The sequence below is a fragment of the Spodoptera frugiperda genome, chromosome 30 (genome assembly GCF_023101765.2).
Source record: "Spodoptera frugiperda isolate SF20-4 chromosome 30, AGI-APGP_CSIRO_Sfru_2.0, whole genome shotgun sequence".
NCBI lineage: Eukaryota > Metazoa > Arthropoda > Insecta > Lepidoptera > Noctuidae > Spodoptera > Spodoptera frugiperda.
This window is the reverse complement of record NC_064241.1, coordinates 4666327-4692802: the sequence shown is the minus strand read 5'-3', so window position 1 is coordinate 4692802 and position 26476 is coordinate 4666327. Positions and strand designations below refer to the sequence as shown.

At 35.7% G+C, this 26476-nt stretch overlaps 1 protein-coding gene across 1 annotated transcript in view; it reads left to right on the top strand.

The window, feature by feature from the left end:
- The window catches only part of LOC118269840 (suppressor of lurcher protein 1), a 436792-nt gene that overhangs the window by 284361 nt on the left and 125955 nt on the right, over positions 1-26476 (top strand). The window contains exons 6-8 of the mRNA XM_050706782.1: positions 15511-15667; positions 16007-16066; positions 25043-25131. Of these exons, the coding sequence (XP_050562739.1) occupies positions 15511-15667; positions 16007-16066; positions 25043-25131 (306 nt within the window). The remainder of the gene's footprint in view (positions 1-15510; positions 15668-16006; positions 16067-25042; positions 25132-26476) is intronic.

Sequence of the window (26476 nt, the reverse complement as noted above, 5' to 3'; positions counted from 1 at the left end):
TTTTATGCACGTTTTTTAATTAACTGAATGCAAGTACTAGTAGATGTAGAAAAAATACGATGTGTCGAATTGTTTACTCGGATCGGATATTAAAATTGGTTATATGATTTCGATAATAATATTTTCTATGTATGTTATTACCCCTATGTAAAAATTAAAAGTAAACTTTCTGTTACACATTTATTTAAGCAGAAATCTTTTAAGTTCTCGTTTTTTACTGAATCTAGAAAGAAAATAAAATTATCATGATGAAGCCGTGCATCAAAACATTAGCTAGCTCCTATACTACTTTCCTTACAAGAAACGCTCACACATCAATACCAACTGTTGTAGGGATGGCATTAACACACAAGTTAGTAGGGTTGTCGCGATTGAAACTAATGCGAATGTTAAGCAACAAACCACGTATTCAATATAGAGGGCGCGACGGGAACAACATCATGAAATGCTCGTTAGTTGTCATCGGCAACCCTGAAATAGTGTATACGTGTTGGTGAAACTTGAAATGTGGTGTAACTGTGTCTATCGAGCTCAGTGTAAGGGGGAACTATTTTGATGATGGTGAGATGAACAATATGGTAGTAATTTTGTAATGTTATGTGTATTAGGTACCAACGATTACTTTGGTAGTTTAGTATCTTCATACCATCTTGATAACAAAAAGTAATAAGGTTTATTAGTAAGGCCTACTATTACTACTATTACTACTCATCATACTCATACTACCTAGTGGTTGTAAGTACTTATTCCTTCTAGTCAAAACATTACGGAACGGTTTTATAAGGTCTATATAGCCACTACCTTTCAAATAAAGATTTAAGAACTTAATTTTGTGTAAACTATCAGTCACATAAGTTTATTGCTCTTTGCAAGAGTTTCGGGTTTTATTCCCGGGTCGGGCAAAGTATTAGCGGGCTATTTTTCGAAAATTTCACAGTTGTAGCATGGAGTTTTGAATTATGCCCAATTTATGACAATAGGCACCCCTTTACATGGGACTTATAACACAAATGGTGAAAAATGGGTGTACATTGTTTAGCGGCATTACGTGTACCGTAAGGTGCACCTCTGCTTACCTATTCGGGACTAAAAGAAGTGACGTTTAAAAAGTTCTAAGTTTATTGGTGAAACACACCACCTCCATGTGGAAATACCCACAGACGAATGGTGAAACAGTCGCTAAATGTGACAATTACCATCGTTAACCCCAGTGGCTTTTCAATAGAACCAAGTAAAGCTTGACAAAGTCAATTATAATTCATTTCCATTTCTAAGGCTCTTAATTGATTAAGCAGTTAACGCCGCCGTTTTTCCAATTCTGTTATCTTCATCGCGAAGGATATTTGAATAGGATTTTTGCAGTAGTTTTAATTAAATCTCTATGCTGCATTTTTAAACTTTAGCTTTTAAAAGACGTGGATTTTTTTAATCTGGAAAGAATGTATTTGTACTAGACTTCTTTTTTTATATTACGCCTTTTATTACCGAAGGCGTAGGCAGTGGTGCACATTACGGCATATAATACCACTGTACAAGTGTACAATGTGCACTCATTTTTTCCAATTCATGTTGTAAATCTCATGTAATATAATAGGGCGTGAGCCTATTGCCATATACCGGACTCCATGTTACTAATGACAAATTTTCGAAAATCCGAAAAAAGCAATACTTCACTACGCAAACTACGCAACGGATTTTGATGCTGACTTGCCTTGCTTGACTTTTTTAATAGATAGAGTGATTCAAGAAGAATATTTATATACAATACATGCATAATATATCACCATTCGCACCATCGCGAGTTATATTAAAATAAATAATGCAGCTTTGACCATCTATCACAAAGTATCTCCAGACATACGCTCTTTAACATCTAAGCGCCTTCACTCAACTTTATTTAAGCCGGTTACAAGTCTACAGGGTGGTACGAACTTCAAAGACTTATCTGTCATCCCAAGTTAGTTTCATACATGAACATCAAGGTGGACAGTTGATGTCAGCTCATAGTTTCTTTAGACAAGGGTTATACATATGGATATAAGCTTCGGTTACTAAGAAGAAAATAGTTATTTTCGGATCGGTAAAACAATAGGTATTTGTTAATTGACTACTGATAGGGTATTGTGATTGAATTTGCTGTCAAGGGTAGTAATAATAATTCAAGTCTTTGGATTGACTGTTCTAGTGATTGGATGAGCATTTTAACCTAAGTTTTATTCCCATCATTTATGGAGTAAAATAAATTATAATGTTTTATATCGACTAGTTACCATTGTCGTTCACATCTTGGTTCCAATATTATAGTTTAATCCTTCAACGACGGGAAAAATGTAAACCAGTATACATCATCAACATGTCGCGTTCCGCACGCGCCTCAAAGAGCCATCAGACCACCACAGATGGAGCCCAGTAGGGCTGATGCCTAATCCGGAGCTGCGGACTACCTAGCAAGTTTACCGGCTCCGGCTCTATAAGCAGAAGTAGGAACGGAGTGGTATTTAGTCAGTAAGAGTCTGACACTCCTTCTCGCCTAGCCCAAGGCGGGAGCAAACTTTGGATGATTTTTCTCCCTTAAAAAAGCACACATCAACATAGGAGAAAATATTACATACTTATTGTAGATATGAACATTAAAACACCTCAAACCTGCATTTCTTAAAAAATCTTATCACTTTTACTTACCACGTTCATCAGATTCATTCTCAATCAATCTTACTAAGTTAAATCTCTTAGAAAATCTATGTAGAAGCTCCTCAATAAAATATTCAGGAACTAAACTATTTTAAGATGCAGCTCAGACGATATGAGACAAAATTCCACCAGAGTTTTCTTTCAAGAAAATTGAATATTCATGTCGGAGATGAGAACTATCCTTCATACAGCTCGTTTTAAATCGCTGTTCCGTAACCCAATGTTTTATATTTAAACTTTTACCCTGCGATGTCATTTATTTCACGTCACTCTTTATGAACGGTAGTCTCTGTGATAAATCAGTTTGAATCGTACTTGTTTTAATGTAAGTCTTCTTCATCATCAGCGTGTAACCTAAGGCGGGAGAAGTTCCCAAGGCAGGAGAAGTCATAGGATAATTTTATCTTTCAAAAAAAAAATGAAAAGAAAACATCGTTATTAAACTTCTACTATTGATTTTTGTATTACACGGAGTTCAGTTTTGTAAATCTTCTTTGTTTTTAACAAGTATTAACGCGACGTCGCGTCGCCGCGTCTGCGCACGCTGCTCATGACGAAGAGTTCCTCTGAGACCCGAAACTAGTTGAGCTTTTCTCAATAAATTTAAACCGTTTTGTAGTTAATTAAGTGATATCGTGGCGGATGTTGTGGTGGCCCGGAGGTTTAAGCTGCCCGCTTCTCATGTAATAGGAACGTGCGTAATAGAAAGTACAAAATACTATAGCTTGGAAAAAGTCACATTGGTGATCACCGTTGGCTCATGCATGAGGAGTCTGCTGACCACCACAGATGGGGCCCAGTAAGGCAGATGTCTGATCCGGAGCTGCGGACTACCTAGCGGGTTTACCGGGGCTTTGGTTCGAAAAGCAGGAGTAGGAACGGGGTGGTTTTTTGTCAATAAGAGTCTGACACTCCCTCTCGCGTCGCCCAAGGCGGGAGAAGTAATTGGATGATTTTCCCCTCTAAAAAGGCCTCCAGGCCACCCCGATATAGAACATCATACAATAAAATACTCGTGGAAACGTGTATAATTAATTACACTGCACTTAACAACAAAATGTCACATAGGTATAAATCTCAGTGACCCTTAAGTTAAATGAATCATAAAATCAATGCGTTATCGGCAGAAAATTTTCCAACGCAATTAATGTTGCAACGATATGAAAGTGGTTCTACTTGAACAAATTGACGATACGAAAGGTTCTCAATTAAGTTTCAAGTCGTACACAGGTGTTTGATTTAAAAAGGGAGAACATTATGATGTTTTCAGATGCAGTTGCCATTTTGATTTGGAAATATTTCTGTTTTGATATTGAATGTTTGCTTAAATTGAAATGTTTTAGTAGTTTTTTTTTTTAAGAGTAAGTACCTACTGTATATCATTACTGAATATTTGTTGCGTAGGTATAATTGTATTAATTGTGTGTGATGAATATCAAAGATGTATGTAAGATTTGTAGCAATTGACGTTCCAATCTACCATGGGAGACAGGCGTGAGGTTATATGTGTAATATGTATATTTCATACATATTCAGTAGTTTCAGTAGCTTCTTAGTACGTTTACTTACTTAGGATTGGACTAGGTAGCAATATGCCTAGGGGACTGGAGTTTGCGACATTACTATTAGCGAAGAGTTTCGAAACCAAATCTTAATCCTATTATAGCCAAATCGGAAACTAAACTCAGGAATTCTTCTTCAACTACCGCGCATATGACTCTAGTCTTAATTGGCTTAGATATAAGTAACTTATTACAACAACAAACCCCGACCTAGTTCATAAATTCCTTACAACATAACAGTGTAAAATCTTCAATGTTCACATTATATCGTAAATCTCGGTGCACCGAAGTTTGTCACGGAAAAGGCACCGCGTCATAATCTTTGGAGCATCGGTGCAAACAACTTGCGAGTCTCGAACTCCTGGGTAGGTGCAGGTGTGTTTGTGTTTCATTACGTCACTACTTGTGTCTACTTCGTGTTGGTAGTGTGATAGTTTTTGTTGCACGTGGATAGGAAAATGGTGTAGATGAAAATGTACTTATAAACGTATGTGTTTTTAAAGGTTTTAGAAGGGTGATTACGTTTTATAGTTCTTTGGCTGATGAATGCTGGACTGCATTACTTGAATGCATAATTTTATTATTTATTTCAACATTATTACGACACGTGAGAATCAATGCAAATGTTCTAAATAATTGCACTTCAATGTGGCAATGCGGTCAGTCTTCTGGGAACGTTCCCCAGTAAAGTATTTTGGCGCTTAATGGAGGGAATATTTATTTTATTTTTTACTTTGTTTTAGTTTTAAATTATTGTAGGTTGTATATATTTACTTGTTACTTATTAAAGTTTCTATTTCTTATATATTTATTTAATGTCGCGGTGTATTAGACTTCTATCCTTAATATATCATTTGCGCAAACTATCACAAGTACTAAATCTTGGCCTACGATTATAACTCATCTAATTAGAAAGTTCTATTTAGTAAATAATAATACAAATAATCTTACAAAAATAACAGTTATGACAGGACCAACGTATAACATTTCAAATTTTCTGTAAAGCTAAAAGCCAGACACAGCGCTTGCGGCAAAATCTTTAGGGATCGAAAACCATTGTGTCGTGATTCTCAAGAGAAATAGATACAAATAACTGGAAGTGTCGCGATACACGTGTGTTTGTGTTCCATTACAGTACCTACGTGTACGACTTTGTACGAGTATCACTTGTAGTGCATTGGAGTATGTATGGTTCGATGTGGCCGGTTCTAGTGTGATTTTAAAGTTCTATGTTAAAATTATTTTTTGTTTTCACGGTACTACATTCGAGTAGTATACATGGTACGTACACACGCATTATTATAGTTAGTATGTACCAACGATACTCAATTTGACTAAACGGTTCAAAATTCGGGTGGTATTAAGGTGGACAAGGGCATGCAATTTTTAATACACACATACTATAACAGTTAATTCAAAGGCCTCTTCTTGAACACAGAAGGTTTGGTTTAGGTAGGTAAAAATTAAATTATAAAAATAACTAAATTCATAAGCCCAGGTTTCCTCATGATGTTTTCCTTCATCCTCTTTGTCAATGGTATCTATAATTTTCGATAGTACATATGACTCAAAAATATTGGTACAAAAGATAAAAATAGTGGGAGGCTGTTAAAAATGCGTAGTTAAAAGCCACGAAGGTATAAAGCAAATATTGATTTAACATCAATCTCGACTAGTTAAAGTACTTCTGAAGTTGACATCTAAAATAAATTAGGTCATTCTTAATAGCCAACGAAAAATCAATATTTAGGTACAAAAGTTAATTATGAAAACGAAGTTAATTACCTACTCAATAACTTGTCTTTCGGAAACTTTATTACGACAATCATTCAATTTAGTTTTGACGTTTAATTATATCATTTAGGTCCCTATTACCTAGGTTGAGATGAAAAATGGTCAATGTGTTTTACCTTAAAGATTTATCACTATTATTTACTGCTAGGCTGTTGATTGATTCCGGAACTGCGGACTGCGGGCTGCTGAGGCTCCGGCTCGAAAATCTGGAGTAGAAACAGGGTAGTTTTAGTTAGTCAGAGTCTAACATCCCCTGTCGCCTCGCCTAAGGTTAGAGATGAAAGATATTCCCCTCTCGAAAAAAAAATCTGTTGATTGGTAGCTGGTCGCCAATTTATGACATAGCTACGCGAGTCCATTGACTATTACCGTCAGCAAACACAGTATGAGAAGCATGGAATTAGGAATTTAATGCCAAAGTTACGCAAAATTACGCTGACAGTAACGAACAGGAACGTGGTGGATTTATTTATGCATCGTTGAAAATGTTTACCCTTAAAATAATTTTTAAAAAATATAACCATTATTTTAAGTTTAGCCACGATCAGGCAAAAAGTCTATACTTTTTATACTAATTCCTCCGAACACTCCGAATTAACAATTGCGTTTCTCGAAACTTAAATAAATCAGTTCAATAACAAAAGATTTTAAATTAAACTTGGTCATTGATACCATTTCACAAATAAAGAAGTTAGTTAAGAAGTAACCGATAGGTTAACTTAACAAAGTCCGTTCGTTTGAAAGCCAAACATTAGAAGTAAATAAAATGGTAGTTTCTATTTCAATCGAAACTTAATTTAGAAGTTTAGAGTGTACGATAGCATTCTTTTGTTATCATGTGAATCACGATAAATCACTATTTACTTAAGGTTCTTCGTTTCTATAGGTCAGGAGTTGATTATTCGGTTGATTAGTTTAAACTACTGTAGTATTTTCATTGGGCTTATTTCGGTTTTTCGTAAATTTCTCAGTAGTAGCACATAGTAGTGAATTGTGCTCAATGTATGGCAATAGGCTCACCCGCTATTACATGGGACTTATGTCACAAAATGGTGAAAAGTGTGATAACTTTACACACATAAACTTTGATGAGTTTTATGTAAGTATTGTTTTCTTATATGACAAAAATAATACGAGTCAATTTTTGCATTACCTAACTGACAGACTAAATAGATTTTTAATTTTCATACCCTGTCTTCATCCTTATTCTTATACTTCATCACTATATTTTTCTGATTAGTTTTACAATTTGAACTGATAAAAGAATCTCCGAAAGTATCAATACGAAACAAACTAATAGATTTTATTTTAAGAAAAACTTTGAACATCGTTTGCCAATTCCATTCAGCGCGACCCAAACGCCTGTTACCACTTAAACTTATTCACCAATGCAGCGGCTGTCAAAGTTTTGCACAACATTTAATTTTGCACAGTATTTTCGTTTGGTTCAGAGATACTGACGCCGTCAACGTTTGCTTGCTATATTGAAAAACTAATGAAAAACTCTCCCGCCCAACTCAACACTCTAGGCGTTATTGAAAAACTATTTTTATTTGAAGCGAGAGAAATTTATAGAAACTCCCAGACTCCCAGTGTCTTTTGGGTAGCAGAAATGTTTTATTTGCGTTGATTCTATAAAGTTACGATAAATGTTTTAAAATAAAAGCTCTCTAACCAATTGGGACGAAATTGTCTGAGAAATGTTTTAAAAGTTTTGTTGTAAAATGAATACTTGTTTTATTTTTGTTGAAAATTTGATGCATGTAGAAAGATTCTGTCGACTGGAACTTTATATTTAAAACTAGCTGTGCCCGTGATTTTATTATCTAGATACGTGTGTATGTATAGATAGCATGAACGTATACATATAAGTGATAAATAATCCTAATACTCGTACCAACATATCTTAGTAATTTTCACAAAACATTTAGACTAAACTAACATCTCAGTCCTGTCTTTAGATGACCAGTGGGACATACACTAATACGTATGTACATGTAGATCAAAACGTGTAAATGTTTCCTTCATGGACCTCTCAAAGACGTTGTAACCACAGTCTTGCAAAGATGGTACAGCTTGTATATGCGGACTGTTCTATTTATAAGCTCCTGTATTCATTTGTATAACATTGAGTCATATGTTTTAATCTCCTTTAGAGATGTCCAGAGATGTATATTATACAATGTAAGTGTGAGAGAGTGATTCTTCGGCACCAATAGGCCGGCCGAAATACCACGGCCTCATAGAAAATCGACGATAAATAATGCTTGCGTTGTGTGAATTAGGTCACCGGAGGCCCAATTACTCCTTTTTCCAATCTTTCTAATCCCCGATTTCCTAACAAACCTTCCCTTAAATTCCAAACCCCGAAAGGCCGGCAACGCACTTTTAACGAATCAGATGTTTCGAGTGACCTGAGCGGCGGCGATTGCTTACCTTCAGTTGATCTGTCAACTCGTTTACCGACTTACACCATAAAAAAAAATTCAGCGACTTGCTATCACTAGGCATTTATCAACTTCATTTTAATAGATAGGTACCAAAGATTGAAGAAAGTGCTTAACATGATTTTAACAAAAGGCTAGACAATTTAGAAAACAAACACGAAACATTTCAGTAAGTACCATTGCACTTTAGATCGCAATAGTTAAAGTATTTTCCGCTAGTTTACGTCATTTCCCGTGTACGATTGAGAGATCGAGCGCCCTCTATCGGAAGGGGCTCACAAATCTCAAGTGCTCTTGGTGCATCGCTTTGTGAGAATTGTACGAGAAGAACAAATAAAATGCTAAAAGAATCGACACGGTACATGCATAGTCGAAGCTTCAAGCGTTGTGAATTGTTCAAGATATTGTATGTGAATTTTAAAGTAGATAATATACTTATTTAGCGTTGGTTTATTATAAATCCGCCTTTCTATAATGAACATTCTTCAATCATTCATCTATCTATTTATCATAATAAGTAAAAACGCTTCTATGATATTTTTTTTATGGTAAAAGTCGGGAATCAAACAGAAGGATCACATGACAGTCGCCGCTGCCTATGGATCCCCCGAAACACCAGAGGCAAGAGACAAGCGTTACAAGTACGTTGCCGGCCTTTTAGAGGCCAGGAATTTGAGGATTTTTGGGGAATCGGAATTGGGAAGATTGGGAAGTGGGGTAATTGGGCCTAAAGAACGCGACTAATTGATTATTTTACGGTATAACTAACTTAACATTTTGCATTGATTTCATAAGTATCTATTGATCAAAAAAAGTATTATCAGAACATTTAAAAAAAAATCTATTTTAGAACCACTTTACTAATAATTCCATTAAAACCTAAGTGTTGTAAACCTCTAACGGGAAAATTGAAGACAGATTCGTGCGAATTTTTTTTCTGTTGGCAACCAAAACTCAATTCGTCTACATCAGTCATTTGTCAAAGTGAGTTATTTCGCGCCTAAAGTTACAAATCCGGGGGATATCTAGACATCTGTCTGATGGGGTTCGTTTGGTACGATAATGTTTTATTTGTAAGTTTCATTTCTATTCTTTTGTGCTTTTTGTTTAAACAAATTCGATATTAATTTGAAAGATCACTGCTAACAGTTGTTATCTTATCCTAAAGGTAGGAATAACGAGAGTATTATTCTTGCAATAATGTCTACTATCATCACATAGTAGATCATCCAATGACTTCTCTCGCCTTGGGTGAGGCGAGAGGGAGTGTCAGACTCTTACTGACTAAAAACCACCCTGTTTCTACTCCTGCTTTTCGAGCCAGAGCCTCAGTAGGCCGTTGGGCAGTCCGCAGATACTTATCTGCGGACTGCCCAGCTGCCTACCCTACCTACTGCGAAGATGACTGATGATTCCAGAAGATGATAGACTGATCATTGTACAATATTTTGATTCATTATGAGGATAAAAATTGTGTATCTTTTTCCTTTTTACACAGAGCACTGTAGGAGCCGAGTACGTTTAAATATAAAAAGCACTTAAATAAAATTTTGTTATTGTAAAAACCTACATCGACCTTGAATCCAACTACATACAATAATATAACAAAAATAACGTATTTCTGTTGTCTTTTCTGAGTTATTCACTGGAAAATAGACCCAATGGGAGCGTGTCGCTAGTTTTTTATACATAAAACAGTATCGTCTGTCTCAAATCCTATAGTGCCTTTACCAATAAACCTTAACGCAATTCGAAGAGATTTCAAAAGGTTTCTTTTATCAATGCTTTCAATAACAACAACTAATGGATTGGCTCTTGTGTGATAAAGGTAGACGAAATTTATTCTGACAGCTTACTTTGAATTTTATTTGATTTTCAATCTTATTACAATGGAATAGTAAATGGTTTTGTTTTAATTGGTTTGTTTGTTGCTTATGCTCGTTTTCAGTGATTTTGACTAAGTAATAGACCATTATGACGAAGTACAAAAAACAACTTAGCCATAACTCTTGGAAAACAAACTTACCATATTTGTAGATTAACTGACTGTTTATATGTGTGTCTATGGTTAATTAATAAGAGCAGTCAGGAAACAGTACGGTAGTAGCCGATACCAAATTTATAGATTGACTGACTGGTTATAAAGATGTTTCATACTACGCTAAACACTATAATATTAGTGGTTAGTGCAGTCCACAAAAATTATTTATTCTATAAACAATATATAATTTCTTATTACTTCTTATGACTTGTTTACCAGCAATCGGTTCGATCAACCATTTTGTAGGGATTTCAGAGCAACCCAACCCACAGAGCCACCGACTGTAGAGCATTTAGGAATGCATGATGTCTCTGCTCACGCGGCAGTAAGCCGATTCCAATAGCGCCAGTGTATTTTGTCAGTCTAAAGTATGGACTTTCGGACCACCAGGTGAATAATATATTACGTGCATATACATTACCTCTCTTCGGGAATTAAAAGCCATGTCCATATAGGTAGTCATAATAATAACTTTCAACAAAATATGTATTTTTCTAATTCTCTTCCCATGTTGACACGCCAATAGCTCCTAAGAGACACACATAAACAGACATCGTATGATCCCCAAGAGATAATCACGCTCACATCAAGCTATACATAACCAGTATAAACTGACCGTCAAATGTATGGAAATATCGTACAAAGCGAGGTCATGATAAACTGGTTTATTCGATGTGTAGATTGTGGGTACAGTCAACATCGCTACATCAGTAAGGGTTGAATGTGAGTTTGTGTTTAAAATGTACACGAAATTTGTTTAAACTGTGACATATAATGTTGTTTTGGGAATGCAATGTAGGCAAAGTTTTTGGTTCCATGGTTATGCAGTTTGATTTGTTTTTGGTAATGTTTTGGTTATTTAGAATGGCGATAATGTAATAAACCACAAGTAAAACATACACAAAAACTCACATATATTCGGCTCACCTCCTAATATACATAGCACTTATAACTAACATGAATGGTGAAAAGTGGGTATACATTGTTTAGCGGCATTACGTGCTGTAATGTGCACCTCTGCATACTAAAGTCGGGGATACAAGTAATATGCGTTACTGTTATTGTCAATCAAAATCATTAAATAAACTAACTACTAAAGAATAACCTTTATCTCAAAAACCAACACTAAAATAATTGCATCAATAAATTCTAGCAATCGTAAATTCTAATTAATGTATTTGTTCGGAAACCTAATAAATAAGGTAAGTTTACACATGCGAACTCAATATCCGATAAGGCGTGGAGAACTGCTGAACGCAACGAATAAAGCTTTTGCGTGACATGCCTAATCTGGCGTTCGTGTGTACACTACCTTAAACCAATATTAAAACGAATTCGCGAACTTTTATTAAATGCCAGTTTTCTGAAGTGTGGGATTAAAAGACTCTAATGCGTTTTTTATGTATATTTTTAAGTGCAATATTGGTTATTGATACCATATTATGTAGCCTACAAACATGTGAAGTCATTCATTACCTTCATAATGTAACGATCCGTTTACTCGTATACCGGATTATACCATAAAAAAGACTAAGTGATTGATAAATATATGAGAAAATGCCATCGATAGGTTTATGCTCTGGAGCTGCGGACTACCTAGCGGGTTTACCGGGACTCCGGCTCGAAAAGCAGGAGAAGGAACGGGGTGGTTTTTAGTCAGTAAGAGTTTGACACACCCTCTCGCCTCGCCCAAGGCGGGAGAAGTCATTGGATGATTTCCCCCTCAAAAAAAAAGGTTTATGCTCTATATATAACCGATTACATTATTTTTTTACTTAGTAAAAACCTCATTTTCTCACACGCAAGACATAGAAGAAAACACACATTACGCTTACAATTTTAATAAAATTCCCTGAACAAAAAAGGGACACGAACAGCTGATGTCTGGTTTTTATACGAATTCTTAAGCCTTCATATTTCTTCCAGACTGTGGCCATACAGAGACAACATTTCACTTAGACTTTCAAATATCTGAGTCACAATAATTCTGAAGAGTATCATCACTTTGGACTAAGTAGCCTCTCTTAACATTTTTAGGGATCTGTGTTGTAAAAGAATGTCGTGGAGGTCCTGAAGTTTAAGTCGTCTGCTTCTCACCAATGTAATTTCTTTCGTTATATGTATTTTCTAAAATTATTTAGACACCACTGACAAACGGTACCGTTGGTAGCAACGGTAAAGTACCAATATGACGTCTTTCGAGTTGTATGTACTTTTTAGTTTTATTTCTGTACTATACACAAACGGTGAAGGAAAACATCGTGAGGATTCCTGGGCTTATTTCTAATTATAAGTTTCAAATTGCCGCCCCGCATTTAGTAAACGTGGTGATTAATGCTCACCTTCGATGTGTGAGAAGAGGCCTTTGCGCAGCAGTGCCCACTATAGTAAATGAAAAAAATGTTTTAGAACTGTAGTTTCTGTAGAAAATTTGTTAAAAAATTGTCGTATTACCCGGCTGTTCCACGTGCCATATTATGTAAAGCATAAGATCTACTTTCCAAATCTATATCAGATAAAAGATTTCTTTGTTTACGTTAGCTATATTGTTTAACATTTTAAATCATGAATTAAAATTAGTGATATAAACATAACAAAATAAGAATCTTGTTTATGTATTTTCTTCCATGTCATGTCTCACCTCATGTACTCTACTGTAACATGATAACTTGATTCTGATCCTTACATATACTTTATTTATAGATCAAAATCCAATTAACAAGTTTTCCTACTGAGCGGAACCCGTTTTTGTTCGCGTTCTAACACGAGACCATTTTTTCCACATATTTTCGTACAAAAAAGCTTCATGCCAAGTGTTATGTGAACTGTTATACGTGCTCCGGAGTATATTAACGTAGAATGACTGGGACAGCCATTATTTAATATTATTGTAGCAGATTTTATAGCACATTTGTTTATTATTCTCGAAACTGGTAAACCGAGGTGTATTTGCTTTATAGGCACTAACTTTATGCCAGTTGTATTTGTAATCCCATCGAACAAGTAATCCGTATTAAGTGCTGAGAGTAAACCGAAAACCATGGCATGCTTTTTGAAACTCGTTTAAATTTAAGGAGATCGTTGTATATTAACTATCGTAACACATTCTCAAATAATGAACTATTCCAAAAACTTTATTGATATCACAAACTATACTAATTAGTAAATAAATCATTTTAACTAAATAACAATAATAACTATAACTGAAATAAGTATTGCCAATTAAAAAATACCTTAAAAGGAATAAAAAATATTTAAAATATATCAATGAATGCGTGGCTTTAAACTTGTCGAGCTTTCCTCTAAATTTCACGTGAGTAAGGCTCATATAATAAGGACTAAGGGGGGAGGCCTTTGTTCAGCAGTGGACGTCTCTCGGCTGATGATGATGATGAAGGCCTATATTTGTATGTACTAGATTTTCTTAAGGATTCATATTCCGTTAGCACCTACGATTGCTTCACAGAAATAGAAAAACAAATCACTTGACGAGACATTTGAACATCAGTTAAATTGAATACCTAAGCTGTAAGTAAACGCGGGTGAAACGCCGATTTGTATGTTGATGAGATTTCGCGCCGAATTCTCTGGGAAGTATTGCGATGGGGTCGTGTGACCAAATTTAGGGTAACGCTGTTCATGTAAACAAACTTTCTTATTTCACAGCCTATTTTTATTTTTATAGGGGAGACAGTACAATTTATGCTAAATGCTCGCAATTATGTGATGATACGATACATTTTAATTAGGATAAAATCGTTGTTTACACATGACGTCAGAGATCAGTGGGTTACTCTCTTATCGCTAAAATATTCGATTTAGTTCATTCAGTAGATCGACACCAGCAATTTATACTGCGCTAACTCAAAAAGCGTACTTTACAGTAGAGGCGTTTAAAGGGAAAAACGTGATAACTTTTACATTAGGATTAAGGGATAGGCTTTTGTTGAGCATTTGGTATCGCTTAATGATTTAATTTATTCATTGTAATATCTCATATTTATATTTCCTTAGATTATTCTCTATTTTTTGATATTAGCGCGAGTTAGCCGTATATAAACGTAATTGCATCACAGAAAAAAAACATCTTATACACGTCTAACTTATGTTAGCGTAGTGTAGTACGGGACGTCGTAGTGCATGATCAATCATCTGTTGCATATTTCAATATTTTTATAAAGAACATGTACTTACTTACAACGCGAATAGTCAGCGTACCGATTAATAAACTAATTAATGACGATTTCGCACATAAGTATTTACTATGTAAGTAGTGCGCTAAGGTCGTGTGACCAAATTTAGGGTAACGAACAAGTATACACACGTAACGCACTAAACTACGCTAACTATGAGTTAGCGCTATGTTGCACAGATTTTGACCAAAGTGATCCCCGCGCACACTCCGCTAATAATAGTTGGCGTAATATAAATCGCAGTGATTTCAAAAAGTACCTTTACTTAGCGTTTTATAAGATTTGTAACTTTCTTATTTTTGCATATTTCTTCTCAATTTTTTATGACGTATGTAAGACATCACTTTTAAGCAACTTGGCATAAAAAAGTTTTTTCCAAATTTGGAGTTAGCGTAGTATAAATTGCTGGTGTCGAGATATATCCACTACTTTTAAAGGTACCTCACTCATTTATTTTATTGAGACAACTGTTTTGTTTGAAAATAGGTCATCAAATGACTCTTGTTCCTTTTGGGGTCTGAAGCGGCGTTTCTGGGTGCAACTCTTTTCTAGTACAAAATACAGATACCTACTCATTTCGTATACTTGAATTTTTTTATAAAAGTATGAGTTTTTAACAGTATTCGATTTGTTTAAACAAACCAGATCTAATGTGTGCAATACATATTACGATTACAGGCTTCAAATACGCAACATCTATTTGAACATAACCACTCCTAATTCAACACTATTGACTTACCTACCTAGCCTCTCAAATCCTAACCCCTTATAATTTGCTTCAGGTATCTTCGACACGGACGGCGTGCACGTGCCGGGCACGGAATGCGACTTCCAATTCAGCCGGTCCGGGAGCCGTCCGACACACGGCCGGTTGTACAGTCCCCGGTACCCGTCCATCTACCCCAACAATGTGCGCTGTTCCTACCATTTCCATGCCAGGTAAGATCTCTTGAGGGTTGTGGGAGAAGCTTAATAGATACGTGGATGGTAATTGAAATGATGATATTTAGTAGAGATTAGTAAATGGGAATTGAGTATTTATGAAACTCTTATGTATGTATATTTCAGTACAGCGTTACTATATAAGGAATAGTCGTATTGTGATTTACCCGAACATGGAAACTAGTGTTAATATTTTTGACAAAAAAAAACTGCAATTTATTTTTTACAACTAGCTAATGATTTTTGCACACTCTCAACAAAATCTGTTTCTTATTAGTAACTTGCTTGAATAATCTGCTAACTATAATATAATTAATATTTTGTTTTTACTTGCAGACCAAAGGAACGTGTGAAAATTGTGTTCGAAGAAGTGGCTCTTCAAAAAGGTGACATCAGGTTAGTTGCACTTAGATTATACATACCAATTTTTTTATAACGGTGGAAACCTTCAAAAGGCACCTAGCTTTTTTGGAAAGAAAAACTAGGGCGTGTTGTATATGACGGCCGTGTCCATATCATCACCTATAGGGGGCACTGGGTGCTCTAATACAGGTCAGCAGGTGCTGACCCAGGAAATAATCACTCATTTTATTATTACTAACTACAATGAAACTAGTGTTTCTCATATAAATATCAAGGCTAGTTAGTCATGTTGGGAAAATTACTGCGTAAATAAAATACGAGATAACACAGCTTCAGTATAATTCGTAGTGACCTCATCCTATTTTATAGGAGTCCAGGAAAACGAAACTATTCGCTGTTTTCAGCCAAGAATGCTCTGTTTACGAAGAAAAAAAGTTAATAGCATTTTTATGTAGTCGCATGTTCTTTGCCGAAATAAAAACGAAGCCACAAACGGCGCGGTCCAGAAGTAGGAATTTACAGATTATTACCACAATAAAAAAATATCTGCAACCCTATAAAATCGTCCACAAAAAGCGAACACTTAACAAAATTAAGCTCAAATAAAAACACTGACGACACAATCATAAAACACTCTCGTAGCTATAATTTTCGAGCTAAAAAATCCATCTATAAAAATAAAATTGCACGTAAAAGTAAAGTTATTCCATAAAGTCACCGTCAATATCCGAAGATCGGATGATAAAACTAGGGAGGTGCGCGTCATAATCGAATTTTCTGATCGAAAATATTGAATGTGATGACGGGCGAGCAAGGTGAAACTAGCTCCGCCAGATGGCGCTACTGTAGTTTCGAGACATCTTTATATTCTTGTGACCTATGCTAATAGGGAACTGCGGATATTTGAAACCTAAGAACCTTGTGTTATTTGTAGAAGTTTTGTGGTGGTGGGTCACAAAATGTATGGAACTGACATTTGACTTTATGATACTTTATGATACTTTATGATACTTAAATTTTCAAAGAAATAAAGTAATACCATATAATTGGCAATTACATTAGCATTAATTAAATACCTGAACAATGTTTATTTTTTTTTTAATGGATCACCCTTAAAGGTGTTATGCTTGACTAAGTGAAAAAGTATCGGTGGACACCAAATAACATCCATTAAGAAACAAATACACATACATAGACACCATAGAAACTTACAAACGTACTAAAAATACATTCCAAAATATTTCATGCTGGGGTTTAAAGTAAATAAAACAGGAATATCCGCACAATATTGTGTTAACATACGAAGGTGTTAAATTATGCAGAGCTGACCGCCAAACGATTTCGGGCTACGGTTTTTGGCTTGCTTCGCTATATTTCTGCATGCGGTAATTATTTTACGAGAGATTTTAACAAAATTGTTTTGTTATTTTCGAAGAAAATTGTTTTAAAGTATTCGGTGGAACGATTTAATCATTAAATTTTGGTAGAGAAATTGTAGTCTCTGGAAAAATTTGCAGCCGTTTGATCGACGTTGATGCTGGAACAGACCCATAAATTTATTTCTATTCTATCTTTCACTTCACTTACTACGTAGCGGATTAACCGGGGCTCCGGTTTACAAAACAAAGTTTCACATCACTTCTATGGATGCTCCAATTAGGAGAAATAGGACATTAAGTCAATTTTTTTTAAATTAACGTTTCCCCCACACTAGGATTTCCTCCTGTGTTGTAGATGTATTTACAAACGACAACATACAGGTTCACGTACCATATACGTATGACACATCGCATCACAATACTCTTAAGAACCAAGTATACGCAAATAAACAGATTTCCTTTTGCAATGCCTACTTCTAACATCTGTCTGAACCAGGAAATAATATTCAGCTGTCAATCATTTTTCCACGCATTATCCTAACAAAGGTAAATATTCAAAAACCGTATACCGTACTAACTCCTATCAACATCATCATAATCATGATTTACGGTATTTCGTTCTTTCATGATTATATCAGATTAGAATACATTATTTATCATCCCTACTCTTCCCGTGGGTCTTTACTAGTTATGGATTCTAAACTGTACAGATTTCAAACCTTCCGGGTTACAGTTAAGAATTTCTAAAATGATAAACTAAACATTTTTGACAACAATACGACAATCCTTTTACTTTTTGAGGGGGAAAATTATCCATTCTCTTCTCTCGCCTTGAGCGAGGCGGGAGGGAGTTTCAGACTCTTACTGACTAATGCCCACCAGTTCCTACTCCTGCTTTTCGAGCCGGAACCCTAGTAAACCCGTTAGGTAGTCCGCAGCTTCGGATAAGGTATCAGCCTTACTGGGCCTCATCTGTGGTGGTCTGATTGAAGCGCGCGCGGTACGCAACGCGTCTTACGCAAAGACTGTCTATCTTTGTTAAATTGTTAGACCATTGATAGAAAGCGTACTCTGTTAAAAAAACTTTTTAAACTATAATCACCAACCCACCTGCCACATATAGAGATTATAGAAGGCCTAAATTCCAGGAATAGACTTTAACCTACTGTTAATGTTTTTCCATAACCCGGCTAACCGGAATAGCCCACCCGTAACCAATCCCTAAAGCGGGTAGTAGAGTTGGCATAATTAAATTATGGTTTTAACGGTCGACTAGTGCTCACGTTAATGAGCCCAGCTCATAAACTATACGTACTTGTTTAATTAAGCGGATAATGCATGAATGGGCCGCTTTAGGTCGCTACGTCATACCAGCCTAGGGGTCTTTTGCATAATGGTTTCGGTCAAGTGGGGCTGAGAGAAATTAAGTGGCGTGATTGCATTTATAGGGTGTTGTACATTTTCGTGCATGTGTGGTATTTTTTTTAAATACAGTGTTAATTTTTGGACTTTAGGTTTAATGGATTTGGATAAATAATTGCGTTTATTACGTTTATGTTTAGGTACATTGAGTGTTTTATTTACAATGTGTAAAATGTAGTTCAGATCCTAGGATTCGCTCTTAACAACTTCAGAGTCAAAGCCATAGAATTAAATAAACTTAGTTCAGGATTAGACTAATAAATAAAATTTTAGTGTCTGTATCTAATATTGAAATAGCTGCTTTTTACTACTTGCATATGAATACATACGACTAATCTCTGAAATAGCCGGACCGATTTTGACGGGTATTTTATTGGCAGGTAGCTGATGTACTAAGGAGTGGCTTAGACTTTTTTTTGAAAAAGTCAAAACCACAAATTCTGGCAGAAGTCATAATTCCACGCGGGCAAAGTCCTGAGCTACGAGCTAGTAATAAATAAGTATATGACATACAATACAATACCTTCACAACAACTGTAGCATTAACTATTGTGCGAAATTAATCCGGTGCCCTAATTCCGAAATGCTTACGTAATCTGTATTAGAACCTTGTCACATGACGCAATGTCAGTCATACAACACTACTGAATAATTATTGTTACACCTAGATTAGGAACAGGCTTCTTCTGCGTAATTATTTGGTAGATTATGTATGCGAGGTAAATTAAACTTTAGACTTAACATACTAAGTTTCATTTTTAAATAGCAAAATTCTTGCGAAGAGTGAACAGATACACATAATACTTTTAGTTGCTATTACGAGCCATACAGTAGAATGACAATTGGATTATATAATTTCTTACTCCTATTTAATTCCTATGCCTAATGTGGCAATCAAACCTTCACCACCAAGCAGCTTTTAATATTACAATAATGTTAAACTATTATATATAGAACCAAAGAGTTTGTTTGTTTGAACGCGCTAATCACTGGAACTACTGGTTCGATTTGAAAAATTCTGGACTTACTGGTTTCATTTGAGTTAGAAAAGGATTTATAGTTAGATTTATATTTATTTATAAATAGAAACCAAGCAGAATGGATGACACCGTATGATATATATTATAAAAAACTTAACATAATTCCTTAACGTGCACGTGCCTAGTTTTAAATGACGGAAGCATCGTCCCACCTCCATAAACCCACCTACAGGTTGTTTAAAAACCACACACCACATTTTTCCAGTCTTTGCCAATCAATACGGCGAAGCCATAAATAAATGATGCAAAACTGAATATTTTACCAGCTTGTACGCCCCGGGCGTTGACATCGACAACACGGAACACCTTGTAAAGGAATTTGCTCCAACTAATCCGTTTAAGGGTGAGACCGTAATAGATTTAGTGGCATACTAGGTTAAGGCAAAATTTTAGTCGTTCATAAATATGTTAGCAGGTATATATTCGACAATATGGTTAAAAACTTGATAATCCAAAATAACTTTTTTAAAATGATAAATCACCATTTTGATATACAAAATATTCTAATCTGGGTGTTCATAAACTTGTTAAGATTAAAATTAATAAGGATTCTGTAATATAACATTTGTAAGGATGCAACTTACAAGTGAATATTCAATTTTATCAACACCTTTTTATGAGTGAGGAAAATCACACAATGACTTCTTCCGCCTTGGGCGAGACGAGAGGGAGTGTCAGACTCTTACTGACTAAAAACCACCCCGTTCCTACTTCTGCTTTTCGAGCCGGAGCCCCGGTAACCTGCAAGGCAGTCCGCAGCTCCGGGTCGGCATCAGCCCTACTGTGCCCCATCTATGGTGGTCTGAGGATTCATAGAGGCGCGCGCGGAACATAATTATTATCAACATCTATAGAATTTATTTTAAACAATACATAAAAATATAGCATAAAACTGCCCTACGCTTAACACGTTAATATTAAAACTAGTAATTCAACAGCACATCGGTCACGCTGTTGGTCGCATTTTAGGTACAATAAATAATGTGTGGTTTCACAAAACTGTTTTGACCCAATTTCGTTGATGGTTTGTACAAACCGTTCTACATTTCTGAATTGTACAGAACTTAAGCTTATTTCACTTCTCATGAACAGCCTATTAAGTGGCCACTGTAGACCAAAGGCCTCTTCTCGCACGGAGAAGGTTTGACCATTAATCACCACCGTTGCTCAATGCGGGTTGGCGATTTGAAACTTAAAATTAGAAATTATATGCCCAGGTTTTCTCACGATGTTTTCTTTTACCGCTTGTCAGCGGTGTCTAAATAATCTTAGGAAGTACGCATAATTCGGAAAAAGTATATCTATACTATCTATACTAATATTATAAAGCTAAAGAGTTTGTTTGTTTGTTTGAACGCGCTAATCTCCAGAACTACTGGTCCGATTTGAATAATTCTTTTTGTGTTGAATACTGCATTTATCGAGGAAGGCTATAGGCTATTAAACATCACGCTATGACTAATAGGAGCCTAGCAGAGCGGGTGAAACCGCGCGGAAGTAGCTAGTTTATAATATATAATAATATAATTCGCAATTGTAGGTACTTTCTGTTGGTAGATTTCGAACCCGCTCATTCATGCATTAGAAGCGGGGAAAAACATCGTGCTGGTTTGGAGCATTAAGAATGCTCCAAACCAGCACGACGTTTTTAACTTTACAACAACTTCACTGAACTGAAAACATTCTTGGGAAGGAATTCCGTGAAGTCAGTGGTACTTAAGTAACTAAATTAATTTTTAAGTATTTTAAGTAACTAAAATAATATCTTAACTTTTTCAGGCATCGATGAAGATTTACCTATTTATCTTTTTGGGAAAGATTCTTTACAACATTTTAGAACACTTTAGTTTTTAAATTATCTGGTCGATATATTTAATTTTGTAAGTAATTTTTATATTTAAAATATTCACTACCGCACTCAGACACATTAAATGATATTTACACTTTTCTTTAGTAACGATTTTGTTCAAAAAACAATTTCTAAAAACTGAGTTAAGTAGGTAATCATTCAATGAGCCTGAGTACCGCGCTTAGCCTGTAAATAGAAACATCCTTTATAGTCATTCCCTAGTTGCCAAAAGATACAACAAAAACAATGCACACACAAGAAGCGAACAAACAAAAATCGTTTAATCCAATTTATTTTTATCTAGCATTCACAAAAATGCAACTTAAAACTTTAATTAAAAGATAGAACGGGAGATTTATTCGTTCTGCAAAACGAAATTTAAAATAAAGTCCTTACCCTACTTACTAAAAAAAAAAAAAAAAAAAAAAAAAAAAAAAAAAAAAAAAACCCTACTTACTGGAACTCACTTAAAAGTCCTCAAGCAAGTACTTGTTGTAAAGTGCATTAAACATATAATTACGTTTCTGAGTTTGTCAACATTACATTAACATAATGACGAGACTTTGTCCTGTTTATATAGGTAACTTTACGTATTTTATCCATTAACGGAGAAGGCAGGCAACATGTAACTGCGTCAATTGAATGTATGCTCAATAAAACTTACAGTTGTGACTGTATGTTATATTAATAATATGTAACAAAGAATATATAGCAAAATCCGCATTAAAATCAGACAGCACAGACGGATCACCTGATGGTAAGCAATCGCCGCTGCCCGTGGACACCCGAAATATGAGAGGCGTTACAAGTACGTTACCGGCCTTTTGTTGGGGGTTGGGAATTTAAGTGTTGTTGAGGAATCAGGGATAGGGAAGATTGGGGAGAGGGTAATTAGGCCTCCGGTAACCTCATTCACACAACGTAAGCTTTGTCTTGCTGCACCTTTCTGTGAGGCCGTAGTATCACTCCGATTGAGCCGGTCCATTCGTGCCGGAGTATGGCTCTCCCAAACTTATTAGCCGTTTCTTAGTTTTCAAGCTTTTGATAATGCACACAGGGACAGCTTTGTTTTACACTATTACTATGTAGTAATAAGCAAAATAGTTGTTAAGTGACAGTTATCATGAGTTAAAGAAAACTTAGTTTTCAAATAAAACCTACTTCGTTCTCCACGTGAACATTTTCTCCACCACACTTAAAAATAAATCAGGCATTCAACAATTTTTTCCATGGGTAAGTTTCCGTGTGAAATTGAAAGGCTCTCGCAATATATTCCCGGGTTCTGCTCCTGACATAGATGATGTCGTAGTATACAACGTCATACGTTTTATGGCCGCTCTCTCGTTACGGCAAATTGTCGTGTTTGCTTTATTGGACTACCGTTGATGGGAGAATGAAGAGTTGGTTTTGTACGTGTATAGAAAAGTATTGGTGTTTGTTTTTTGATAGTTCTTAGTTTGGTAGATAGATTAATACTTAGTACAGTGTCATTTTCGTGGTTAGGTAAGAGATTTATACTTCCGTGGGATACATAAAATAATAATAGGTAATACTAAAATGTTTCCATTGATTACTAGTCAGTAGAGGAGCCTTCGTCCATTAATAAGAAACCTTTTAAAAATGTTATGTGGTGCCTGGAGGTTTAAGACGCCTGCTTCTTAGGCAAGAGGGCGCGGTTTTGAAACCTAGCAACGCTTCTTCACTGAAAAACGGTGAAGGAAAACATCGCAAGGAAACCTAGGCTTATAACTTTGAAATCGCCAACCCGCATTGAGCAAGCATGCTCAAACCTTCTCCGTGCGAGAAGAGGCCTTTGGTTAGCAGTGGCCACATATAGGCTGTTGATGTTGTAAAAGCTTCGGTTAACACGTTTTCTAATCATTTTGCTTGGTTTTTACACTATTAACCACATCGCAACAAAGTATTAAAACTTTCTAACTCTGCACATCTGCGGTTATGACGTCACACAGTCACACGCATGCCATTAAAACCATAAATGTCGTGTTAATTATGTCGTTGTGACACCCCTACCACTACCGAGACCCACTACGGTAACCGCAAACCTATAAACTGTTTGTGGTCACTATATTGGGTACATGAGAGAGGTAATATAAAATTACACACACACACAACGTCACGCCTTTTATCCCCGAAGGGGTAGGCAGAGGTGCACATTACGGCACGTAATACCGCTATACAATGTACACCCACTTTTCACCATTTGTGTTATAAGTCCAATGTAATAGGGGTGAGCCTATTGCCATATCCTGGACACAATTCCAGACTCCGTGCTACTACCGAGAAATTTTCGAAAATTCGAAAAAAGCCCAGTAATACTTTGCCCGACCCGGGAATCGAACCCGAGACCCCTTGTTCGGCAGTCGCACTTGCGACCACTCGACCAACGAGGCAGTCATATAAAATTATGAAAATGATTATGAAAATGTAATATAAAATTAAACAGCCCATATTACGAATCTATGTTAAAAAGTTTGCTTCCGTATCTCAGTATTCGATTGTTTATTTGGACTCGAGTGAGGGAAAAGGAAAAGGGTTTTTGTGTCACAAACATGGTCAGCTAATAAGTAATTTAAGGACTTTAGGAGGTTATTGATTATTTACTCTTAGATAAGTTACTGTAATGCCGAAAATGTTGCAAGCGTTCATAGGCCACGAGAACTACTTACCATCAAGTAGGCCGTGTGCTACAACGGTCGTGGTATAAAAATACTATAATATTTTAAAACTTACAAAAATGTATCCTTCTGTACCATGCTGCCTGTTATCTGAAAATTCTTCAGTTCTAAAAAGAATAAGTTTTCATTTAAAAATAGCTACAAACTTAATGAAACCAAACATCATCGCTGTTCACTAATTAAAACTCTCAAAAAGATCTAGAAACAAGCTTAATTTTACGTATCATTCTTAAAACACATACAATACACCTTTAGATTCTACAGTATCCGGAGCTGCGGACTACCTAGCGGGTTTACTGGGGCTCTGGCTCGAAAAGCAGGAGTAGGTTTTTAGTCAGTAAAAGTCTGACACTTCCTCTCGCCTCGCCTAAGGTGAAAGACGACATCGGATGTTGTTCCCTCTTTAAAAAAAAGGATTATTCTGCGTGTCCTAGTTCATCTATAACTAATTAAATTAAAAACATAATACATTTTCGTCAATGTAAACAGAAAAGCTTCTCAAAAAAAAAACAAACATTTTTTTCAGCACAGTACTATCTCTTTGCCACGTAACACCACTAGCTTACACAGCGTGTCCTACATCATGTTTCTCGTAAATTAATAAAGCCTGTTACCCATTTCAGTTGCCTGCGTCGTGCGGATATCATCAAAGTGTTTGACGGGCGAGACACAAACTCGCCAGCCATTGCGATGCTGTGTAACGAGCTTACAGGTAGGCGTCTAGTTTTATTATTAGTTAGTAGTTTTTATCCGCAACTTTGTACGCATTAAATTGTATGTAGTGAGCTGTGTGATGATGGCTGAATAGATTATAGTCATCCATAATTTTTCTTATTGCGGGAGTCAAAAGAGTTAAAGTAGGGAACACGCATTTCTACCTGGTCAGTAGTAATTTTTAATAAACCTGAACTTAAACGTTATTCTCCAAAACACCTACCTATCATGATGAGAATAAAGCAGCTATATTTAAGTAAAATTTCTTATTTATGAAAGACCACCTCGTGTAGGTATATATGTATGCATCTTAACAAAATGTGTTCATAGCAATTGGCCATAGCATTTATATTTTGACATACCTTAAGCCCCAAAAAATAATAACCCCTCTCCTCAATAGATAATTTAGAAGTCCATCTAACCTACGTGATAAAAACCCTGTAAAGCACAGGCTTCACAACAAATCAACGTCCAAACCAGTCTGCAGTCCAAAGATATCATAACAAGATTTTATATCTGAACTTTCCTTCACAATACTAATATAAGTGATGTCGTGAAATCGGTTTGGAGATCTAATTTCACGGATGCGACGACGCGGTACATTGCATTGCTCTGCTCGGTCGCTTGGCGCATGGGGTTCTTTATCCTTTTACACTACTCTGCACTTATACGGTACAACGGGTTATATATTGACTTGGATGTTGAACTAACTTTACTTCCACGGTCCTGGATGCGTCTACAACTATAAATTCACATACATATCGACCTACACCAGGAGTAATTCTTCTGTACGGGAACTAGACACGCGAAACGTAGCATAACAGACGGGATCCCACCCACCGTGGGATTTAATATCTTCCTGATAGAAGACATATGAATACATCAATCAAATAGAGAAACAGTCAGTTAAATCTTTCAACTAACTCCTATGGTCAAATACTCAAACGTCTCTTAATTTTAATACACTCTCAAAAATAGTTCTGTTCCTACAAAATTTAAATGACAGAGATAGCACGATATTTAAGTACAACTTAAAATTGAGTACCATTTCAGTATTTGGGCGCTAGTTGCATAGTTTGGTCAATACTAGCTCCTGTAATGTAGAATTTCGAGTCGAGCCGATTAATAACAATTAAAAAATTAAAATCAAAACAAATTGTACAATGAACATAAACAGTACAATGAATTTGCCAATTAAATGTTTAAAAAAATGTTCCTCATAAAATTTTATTATACCGCACTTAAATAGAAGTTGTTTCAACAAAGAAAATCAATTTTCTTGGAAGTAACATGTATTACTTTTTTCCTAGAAACCATTTAGAATTTTATCCTTTAATATTAGG